At 50.8% G+C, this 10,435-nt stretch overlaps 1 protein-coding gene across 1 annotated transcript in view; it reads right to left on the bottom strand.

Annotated features, from left to right (window-relative positions):
- Nucleotides 1-321: 321 nt before the first annotated feature.
- Nucleotides 322-10,435, bottom strand: part of FOXN4 (forkhead box N4) — a 25,993-nt gene continuing 15,879 nt past the window's right edge. Inside the window, exons 3-10 of the mRNA XM_006922155.1 lie at nt 8,741-8,886; nt 6,644-6,768; nt 6,428-6,538; nt 5,993-6,120; nt 5,247-5,343; nt 3,990-4,197; nt 1,616-2,008; nt 322-581 (exon numbers count right to left, since the gene is read on the bottom strand). Of these exons, the coding sequence (XP_006922217.1) occupies nt 322-581; nt 1,616-2,008; nt 3,990-4,197; nt 5,247-5,343; nt 5,993-6,120; nt 6,428-6,538; nt 6,644-6,768; nt 8,741-8,886 (1,468 nt within the window). The remainder of the gene's footprint in view (nt 582-1,615; nt 2,009-3,989; nt 4,198-5,246; nt 5,344-5,992; nt 6,121-6,427; nt 6,539-6,643; nt 6,769-8,740; nt 8,887-10,435) is intronic.

Raw genomic sequence — 10,435 nt, 5'->3', positions numbered from 1 at the left:
GGGCTGCAGGTCGTGGAGGGAGCCCAACGGGGAAGCAGGCTGGAGGCCTCACACCTCAGGTCTTGAAGAAGCATCATGGAGTGAGGGAGGCTGGGATGCTTGTCCACTCTCCTCTGTCCTTCTGACTTGGGAGGTCCCACAGGCTTTCTGTGGAGGTGTGAGTGGCCATGGGGTGGCAAGAGGAACTGCTTTCCTGTTAGCCAGCAGCCCCACAAGAGGTTCAGAGGCCTGTGGGAGAGTGAGGGGTCTTTCTTCCAGGACCGCCTGGCTCAGTTAGCCCTCTGCCCAGGCTCAGGTTCTGGGGCAGGCGAGGCCATCAGCTCAAAGCAGAGCTATGGGCTTGTTCCCTGGGGTGCCCAGGTACTGAGAGGAGGAAGTGGAAGCTGACGTGGCCATAGTGTCCGGCGTCGAGTATGCAGTATACAGACCTGTCACCTGCAAGTCTGGGAAGGACTGGTCGCTGTTGCCAGAGACAGGGGTCAGGCCCGAGGTCCCCAGCTCGCAGCCGAGGGGGGAGTCTCCGAAGGCCCCCAGAGTGTCCAGGCTGAAGCCCTCATCCTTCATCTCCTCCCAGAGGTTCCCTTTCAAAGACAAAAGCATTTGGGCGAGCTGGCTTCATGTCAAACACCTGACTCCGAATGCTGTCTTGGGGAAGAGCCAAGGCCACGTGTGGGATATAAAGTGGCAGGTCACATGAGAAGAACATGGAGAAGCCAGAGTTTCAGCCCCAGCCCTTCCCTCCCATTGGGTGTCCTTGGGAAAATCACTTCCGTCTCAGAGCCTCACACTCCTCAGGATTAAATGGAGGTGATCAGAGACCCCGCCCAAGGCTTAAACCAGGGGATGTGTGAAAAGCACTTAGCCATTATTAAGTGGTACCATCATGGTCAAAGCCACATAATAATCCAGGGGGAGAGCAGGGAAGTTTAAACATACCCATTTCACAGCTATTTACTAACTTGCTCACTAACCAGCTAACTTGTCCATTTCCCTTACTAGACGTGCCTTGAGGGCAGAGGCTGTCTGGGCTGTTGGCTGGCACATAGTAGGTGTACAAGTGTTAGTGAATGGATGAATCATGAGCCTTCACTGAAACTTGAACTTCTCTTATTTATTCATTTGTTCATGTGTTTATTCCCCGTGTATCAAGGATGACCATGTGGCAGGGAGCAGGTCAGTGTGACCTGGCATGAGGCTGGGACATGCAAGTTAAAGCAGTTACCGATTGAAAGTTTGGGGTCAGAGAGACCTGGGTTGAAATCCTGGGCCTGCCACTTACTAGCCAGGTGATTTTGGGCCAATGACATCATTTCTCTTTGCCTCAGGTTCCTCATTGGCAGAATAGGGATATGAAATGGCAGTGGCCTCATGGGACAGTTATAGGATGAGATGGAATGCTGCCCATGAAGTACTTGGCACAATGCTGGTATACAGTAAACGCTCATTAAATGCTTGATGTAATTCACTATTAGGTGGTTGGGAAGTGTTTGTTGAAGAAATGAACTGTGGGGTAAAAGCTGACAGCCCTCCTCTCCCTTGCCCTCCCCTGTCTTTCTGGCCCCCCAGCCTCTTCCCTCTTCCTTCTGTTCCCATCACCCCCTTCCCCCAGCCTCACCCTGCAGGGCGAAGTCCATGATGCTGGGGTCTAGGGCGTCCACCTCGGTGCTCATGTCGGTGCTGATGTTGATGAAGTCCATAGGAGCCCTTCCCATGGCGGGGTGTGGGAGGGGGCTGGGGCTCAGATCCGGCAGGGCATGCAGGGGTGGGGTCTGGGCTGGGGCAGGAGAGTCTGGGGCGAGATGTGCCTGGGGCTGGACCTGGTGATGCAGGGGGACTGACTGCAGGGACAAGGTCATCAGCGGCTGGGGCGGGAGTTGGGGAACGGCCAGGCAGCCATGGGCCATGGCCACCGAGGTGGCACGGGTCAGCACGGGAGCCTCAGGCTCCCCCAGTTTTCCAGGGCGTCGGCAGCTTTCTGGCCGGTCCGAGATCAGCTTGTCCAGCTCCTCTGCAGGCAAGTGGGAGAGGTCACTCAGAAGTCACCCTACAGTTCCAGGGCCCCAGGCCTGGTTTCAAGTCCCAGTGTTACCACCTGTGTGACTTTAGTAAGCCTTTGGACTCTCTCCACCTCAGTCTCTTCATCTATGAGATGGCATCATACACTCTGTTATGGAAATGTACCGAAATCACAAATTGTATAGGGACTTTGAGGAATGAGAGGAGCCTCGGATAATAACGTTGGCTCCTCTCACTGGGACTTATAGGATTGTACTGGAGCTCTAGGACTTTGCTTTAACCTCATAACAGTCCTGCAAGAGGGAGGTAAGGCAGGGGTTACAAATCCCACAAAACTGGGACAAAACTGATTAACATGCAAGGGGTCCTGGCTACTCCCTGCCACTAAAGAGACATTAAGAGGTATTGTTAAAAATTGGACCCTTAAAGCTCTTGGATATAAACAAAACTGGAATTACTCTTAAATTATTTTTGGTTATTGGTTTGTGTTTCATTGAATGTAACACAGTTTTGAGACTGGACAACTAGGGTCCCAAGATCTGTTTGGGTTACATCCATTTTAGAAACAAGGACATGTAGAATCCAGAAGGTGACATGGCCTGTCCAAGATGTCGCACTACGTAGGTGTCAGAAGTGGCCCTGGGTCTCAAGCCAGACCCCAGAGCTCTCTGCGGGGTGGGTATCATGTGGTACCCCCTCAGCGGAGGGCCTATTGGATCCTACTATGGTCCTTCTCCCCACCATATTGAATCAATCATCTCCCTTTACACCCAAACCTCAAGCGGGATGAGATTCACAGGGCCAGGCCAAATATTCCTAAGGCTGGGTGAAATTAGCCTCCCTTTTCCCATTTTCTATTCATACGTCACTTGTATGTCCTTCCCTTCACATCTCTTAAAAAACGCAAACGTAATTTTTTTCTAATATAACAGTAATCCATGAACAGGGTAGAAGATTTGGAAATTACAGAAACGTGAAGAATCTAAAAATTATTGGCAGTCTCTCCATTCACAGTAAAGATTTTGCTGTATTTCTACCAATCTTTCTCTCTCTCTACATAGAGAGATATGTGTATGTATATACAGAAACATACAAATATATATATATATATATACACATATATGTATATACATACACACACACACACACAAATGAGTGTGGATATATGTGTCTGCGTATATATGTGTGTGTATATGTATACACATATGGATGTGGATATACGTGCTTTTTAAAATGTGATCATACCATGTATATTGATTAAAAACCTGCCGCTTTCACTTTTTGGAAGCTTTTCTTTATATTGCCAAAGTATTTTTACCTCTAATACTTCATTGTATGACATTATATCCATTTAACTAATCCCCTTTTGCAGGATACCTAGCTTGCTTTCAGTTTTTTACTATTAGAAATAATTTCGTGATGGCTAATTTTGTTTATAAACCATTTGCTCAAATCTTTGATTTCCTCTGCATTAATTGCCAAAAGTAGAATAATTGGACCAATAGATGGGTACAGTAGGCAGGGTTTTGATATATTACTTTGCCTCGGAAAAGCTGAACAACTTACATTCCCAACAATTGTATATGAAGCTACCTATTTCTCCTCATGCTAGTTCACACTGGGTGTTATTACTTTATTATTTTTAAAGTCTGTGCCAGTGTGATAGAAAAGGTAGGGTGACATTGTGCTCCCATGGTTGTTTAGTTCAGTGTTTCTACGTGAGAAACTTTGGATTGCTTAGTGAGATTTAACAGCTTTTCATATGTTTCTGACCAGGCCCCTCAGTCCATCAGCCTGGAGTGGGGAAGGGAGGTGTATCTCACAGGAGGGAAAGATGAAGTTCACCAGGCTCCCATGTCCCCACTCTAGTGGCTAGGACTTGCTGCTGGTGGGTAAGGAGGCAGGCAGAGCTAGGACTGGGTGGGATGGTGATGTGTGAGGTGTGTGTGTGAGTGCGGGGGTCCAGGTCTCACCAGGATTGGCCATGCTCCGGTGGATGGCAGCTAGGTCCTTCCTCTTCCACTTATGCATCTCCTCTTCCATCTTATCAATGCGAGCCAGGTTCAAGGCCCACAGGCAGCCCTTGCGTGAGGACCCACTCATCTTGTTCTCCACCTTCTCAAAGCACTTGTTCAGGGACAAGTTGTGCCGTACTGAGTTCTTCCAGCCATCGGGCGCCGTCTATGAGGAGAAACAGACATGCAGGAGATGCCTCCAGGGACCTTATAATCCCTGCCTCTCGAGGGGGATCTCAAATTCAGGCCCAGAGGAATAGGGCACAAGAGTGGCAGGGGTAAAATGACAGTGTGCAGTCAGTCACTCAGTCCTGATTTCTGAAGACGAGAGAGAGTGTGGGGACTGTGGCAAACTAGAGGGTTATGCCCCGATTGAAGGGGCAGCTGCAGTTCCACTCTAGCCTTCGATTACTACACAAGAATGAACAGGGCCCAGAGCTGCTGGACCTTCCACTCTCTCCCCTTCAGCAAGCAAGCGAGATGATGCTGACACACGCATACACCGGTCAAGTGTACTAAATGCCCATCATTTTTAAATGCTCTTACTTTCTTGTTAGGTAACCGGATACTGTAATGTACCTCATACCTGACCCTATTCCTTCTCTATCTTTTTCTCACACACGCACTCACACACACACATACACACACTCACACACCCCCACTATGCTACAATATTTCCGCTAAGGGCATCACCACTTGGCTTGTACCATCTGACCTCTCGCTTCTTTTTTTGCTTTGATGCCAACAAGGATAACATTACTAATGGCCAACCATGTGCCAGGAGCTGCCAGGCCCTTTACGTGCAGAATCCTCACTAACCTTGCCAGCTGGGTGTTATTCTTCCCTTCTTCTAGATGAGGAAGCTGAGGCTCGGAGAGGCAAAAGCTCCTGCCAGATCTGCGTTTCGTATCGTGTTTTACTGAGTCTGTGCTGAATAACTCGGTTGGCCCCTCTACTCTTTGTCTCCCTGGGATACCTAGTGAACTCCTCTTTGTCCGTCAGAGCCCAGCTCAAATGCCCCCTTGTCTGTCTGAATTTTTTTGCCCATGTCTGTGTGAGTGCACATGTGCAAGCACCCTTACTACCAGGTCTACAGACATAACTGGGAGCCTAAAAAGGTGGTTCAGTTTGGCCCGGGTTCAGTTCTGGGTTCTGACGTGCCAGGGAGAGGCCAGAGCAGCTCTTGTACCCATACCCTGGTCTGAGGCCCCTCACCTTGAAGTAGGGGAAGTGCTCCTTCATGAAGCTGTAGATCTCACTCACTGGCAGGCTGCCTGTCTTGCTGTTCTTCAGGGCCATGGCGATCAGACAGCTGGAGGCAAAAGATGGGGCAGGCCAGGTGTGAAGTCATCTCAGGCTGACAGCACAAGGTCCCCTGTGCCAGGAAACCTGCCCTGCTTGACCCCACCAGTACCAGCCCCTGCATATTCACACAGTGTTAGCTCTCGATATCTTTTTATGGCCCTATGTCTTTCCCACCCCTGCCCTTCTCCTTGGCCCTGAGCTCTGTCATTTGTACCGACTCAAGAAACCTCATCTTTTCCTCTCTTTATCCCTTCCCCATAGTTAATATCTGTGGGCCTTTTGACTTTAACTAGGCTGCTTACTCCCTCCCCAAACTCTTATGAGGCACATAATACTATTACTTTGAGGACTTTGGACATCAGAGGGAACAGAGGCACAGAGAGGCCAATTCACTTCCCCAAGGCCACACAGCTTATGAGTGACAGTGTGGAGCCTTGGGTTCAATGTCTGTAGTGGGTTCTCAACCCTGGGGGTTGACCGATCACACGATTGTCATTTCTGAGAGCATATCCCACCTGGGAGTTCTCTACTCCCCAAAACCTCCCCCTTGGAAGTGTGGGCCACCACACTTCGCTGTTTGAGATACCCTAAACTAGGCAGCCCTCACCCCTCTCCTCCTCAAGCCCCCCACAGCCTCAGCCCGCTCTGGACCTCACCTGTATGAGTAGATGGGCTTGGGGTAGTGTTTGGGGTGCAGTTCCTGAGATGAATGCACAGCCATGCGGGGTTGGGGGTAGGGAGGTCGTGCCCCAAACGGGGAGCCATACAGGCCCACGGGAGGGCACTTCCCACAGGCAGGGACAGGGTGTGGTTGGCAGAGAGAAAGAAGGTGAGAGAGAGCATAAGTCACTCACAATAACCCCACCCCAACCCCAGTCTTGAAAAGCGAGATGAGATGTGGGGTTTACAACACCAGGAGACAATCTTGTCTTTGCCCACTGCAGGTTTTTTGGGGGGAACTGAATGACAGACCCCAAGACATGGGCCTGGTGGGGAATGTTATCCCCATGTTCCAGGTGTGTAAACTGAGGCTCAGAGAGGTCCCAGGGGTCTCTGCCTCTGAGTTCAGTGTCCCCCCAAGCTCCCAGTACCTGCTGGATGCCTGGGGGCAGTGGGAACTGTGGTTGGGAAGCTGAAGAGTATAGCTGTGGCGGGTCCTGCAGGCTGGAGGAGGGCTGGCCCCCCACAGGGAACTGGTTCATCTGCTGGGGCCGGGAAAGGAGAAGACAGAGGGTCAGGGGCTGGCAGGGAAGCCCCAGCCCTGAGAGACAGGCCCCTCGCTTTCCAACCCATGTGGCAGCACTTACACTGGCTCTGTAGCTGGCCATGGTGCCCAGACCCAGTACGCCTGGGGGCGCCATGCCAGTGGGGTCATGGAGCAGGGGACCTGGTGTGGCTCCCACATGCAGGTCAGCCACCCCAGCCAAGGCACCTGCAAAAAGGAAGCACACAGATAAGCTGGAAGAACTGTGGCCATGGGCAGGGATAGCCCAGTCCCTGGACACGTCCAGAGAGTGGAGCCACACCCCACTGTGGGGCCAGGCATATAGTGCTGGGTAAATCACTTCCCTGGGGTATAGTTATGAAGAGCAGGTTCCTGCCAGTCGTATAACCTCGGGCCAGCCCAGCATCCCCATCTGTACAATAGGGCTACTGACATTACCTACCTATAGGTTGTGGTGAGGGTTAAATGAAAAATGTCTATAACGCACATTGCTGGGCAAGTGATAATAACGCAACAAATGAGTCATAATAATAATCATGATAATGGTGATGTCATTAATACCTTGGTTCCTGTCCTTCCTGAAGCTAAAACAATTTACTGTTCATGCTCCTCCAAAGCATGCCTTGGTTCCTCAGTGCCTCTAGGTTTAGGTCCAAATGTCTTTGTGTCTCCCTTCCTTTGTCAAGTCCTGCTCCCATGCCAAGGATTAGCTCAGGAATTGCAGATAGATGCACGTGTGTACGTGCGCACATGCGCGCGCGCTCGCACACACACACACACACACACACACACACCATCCCAAGCTCGGCCCATGATGGACATTGCTAACCTATCACAGATTTGCACTGAGCCTCCTTTTAGGCAGCCACCTCCAATTAAACAAAGTTGACCTGAAGATGATTCTGCCCCAGGCCCACCTCTTCCAGGAAGCCTTCTGGATCCCTCAGCTCCTTTCTGAGTTCTGGCCTTTGAGCCTTGGTCTGTCTACTTTGTTCTCTCTCTGACCAGACCCTCAGCCCCCTGAGAACCAGGACCACATCTTATATGACTCATTGCTCCAAAAGCCTGGCATAGTGACAGACACACAGGAGGTACGCAGCAACACGGTGAAGGAAAGGGCTGCTTTATTTCACAGTTACCATTTATTGAACACCTATTCTGTGCAAAATACTTTCTGCGTTGAATCCTCACAACACACCATGAGGGCAGTTCTGTTACTCTTTCGTTGCAGATGAGGAAACGGGTCAGAGGGGAGGGCACCTGCCCCAGGTCACATGGCTGTTCCTTGGGGGTTCTGGACCCGGGGTTGACAAACTATGGCCAGTAGACCAAATCTGTTTTGTAAATAAAGTTTTGTTGGCACACAACCATTCCGATTCATTTACGTATTATCTACAGCTGGTGTTGCACTGCAATGGCAAAGGTGAATAGTTTTAACGGAAGACTGTATGGCCTCTGACCCTTTTCAAAAAGTTTGCTGAACTCTGCTATAGATGTTCTGGCCAAGAACAATTTGTCCAATGAAATAAATATTCCTAGACACTAACTGGACAACTTTTAATGTACTGCGATGATTGCTTTTGTTGATTGTTTTTCTTCACCACTTTCTATGTCTCTAGGCATTTAATCCACTTGCTATAACTGCAACTAGCTGCCGTTTATTGATCACCTACTGTGTTCCGGGCCATGTGCTCAGCACTTTCCATGTATTATCTCTTTGAATCTCTTGATCAGGGGTCAGGAAATTTCTTAAAGGGTCAGAGAGAAAATAATTTAGACTTTGTCAGCCATATGGCATCTGTCTTTGTTTTTTTTATGACGCTGGGAAAATGTAAAAACCATTCTTAAGAGGAAGGCTGCACAAAACAGGCCAAAGGTTACATTTGGCATGTGGGCCATAGTTTGCTGACTGCTCTAGATGTTCAGGATGTGCCCAGGTAGGTCTGTCTAGTCTTTACTAAAACCTGGGCTCACACAGGGCCTGGCATTTAGTAGTGAGCAATGAATGAACCGCATTTTTCTATAGTAGATAGAATTAGTCACATATCACAGAAGCAGAGACAGGCCCAGAGAGAGAAAGTGACCTGGCCACAGCCACATAGCAGGTGGGTGGCAGTGCTGGGTGTCACCTCTCCCCTGCACCACCCTCACGCCACCCTCACCTTCCGCATGAGCCTACCTGGATGTGAGTGCGGGGCACTGGGGCCACCCAGGTCCACGCGGCCACTTGCTATCTGCTGTAGCCGTGGCACGTCCACAGCCGTGAGCCACGACAGTGACTGCAGGTCCCCGGGAAGGTCGTCATCGCTGGTGGTGGCCAGGAGCCTGCAGGGAGGGGCAGGAGCTTGGGAGGGGTGGGGAGCTCAGGCCACCTCCCAGGGGCTCCCCGACCTCTGGAATCACCCCCTTAGTACCTCCCCAAGCCACCCCACCTTTCAATCTGCCCATTCTCGGGCCTGGATGTGGGAACCTGGTCCCAGCATCTTCACTTTGGCAGCCAGATCACATGTCCTCAGATCATTTCTTCCTTCGCTCTTTTATCGTGCTATTTAGCCTCTACCTCAAAATGATAAACACTATTGTTTGTTGAGCACTTATTATGTGCCGAGCATCATACAAGTCCTTCAGAGGTATTAACCCATTTAACACTCCCAGTTAATCCCTGAGGCAGGTATTACGATTCCCATTTTACAGATGGGAAACCAAGGCCCTGGGCTCAACGCTCAGCAGGCACATTACCATTCAATCTCCAGAGCAATCCTGAGAAGTAAGACATGCCCATATCCCCCTTTTATCAATGGAAAAAACTGAGGTTCAAGGCACTGAATCATTTGCCCAAGGCCCCATGGAACTGGGAATGGTGGGGCTGGAACCCAGGCAGTGTGGCCTGAAGCTGAGGCTCTTCACCATGACCTCAGGCAGCCCCTGGAGGCTCCAGTTAGGACCCATGCCCACCACCCCTCAACAGATTCATGAGCAAAAACATCACTTTCCATGGAAGAAGAAAGGCTGCCCATTGAGGATGCCAGAGAGGTACCCAAATTTGCGAGAGCACTGGGCCCCGCACATCTTGTCTGTGTTATAATGAGGCTGCAAACCCCATCATACCTGCTACCCCACTTGCCAGGGGCCCAAGTTCCAAGTTTCAAAAATAGAAGTCTCAGGGCCTCATAGAGCTAGAGAGAGAGAGAGAGCGAGAGAGCGCGCGAGAGAGAAGAAATGCAGCCTCTGGTGTTCTCATGGATGTAACTGTGGACCCACAGAGGGACATTAGCCTGTACCCTCCTCCTGCTATCTGCAAGGCCACCTTAGTCCGGTGTTCTCTCTCCTTCTCTCTCTTTCTGTCTCTCTTTTTCTCTCTCTGTCTCTCTTCCCCACTCCTTCCCATCTCTCCCGCTCTCTCTTTCCTTGTGTTTTAGGGCCACAATTAGCGTTGCCATGGCCACTGCTGCTCAGTTGTCGCTGGGCCTGGGCCCTCAGCCCACCAAGCTGGCATCAGGTGACCATGCAACTGCCCCAGTGATTGGCTGCCTTGTAGGAAAACAAGACCTGGAAACGATTTGAAAACTCAGCCAGCCCGTGTCAGCGGTAGCAGTTGGCCTGGCTGCTGTCACCCCAGCGGCCCATTGTGTGACAAACGACTGTTGCCCCTGTGGCACGTGGCCCCCATTGTTCTGGGGTCTCAATGCAATTGTTTCGGCAACACCCCCACCCCCCACCCCATGGCTGCCACCCCTTCAGCCTGCTCATAACTCATTTGGCTGAGTGACAGCCGCGGCCCAGGCCTGAGTGATACCATCTGTCCCCTTGGGCCCATGGAGACCATGGGTGAGGCTGAGGGGCAGGGCCTGGTGGATCACCAGCGTCAGGCATG

The sequence above is a fragment of the Pteropus alecto genome, unplaced genomic scaffold (genome assembly GCF_000325575.1).
Source record: "Pteropus alecto unplaced genomic scaffold, ASM32557v1 scaffold259, whole genome shotgun sequence".
Classification (NCBI taxonomy): domain Eukaryota; kingdom Metazoa; phylum Chordata; class Mammalia; order Chiroptera; family Pteropodidae; genus Pteropus; species Pteropus alecto.
The sequence above is the reverse complement of the archived record's forward strand: the minus strand, read 5'-3'. Positions and strand labels throughout refer to the sequence as shown.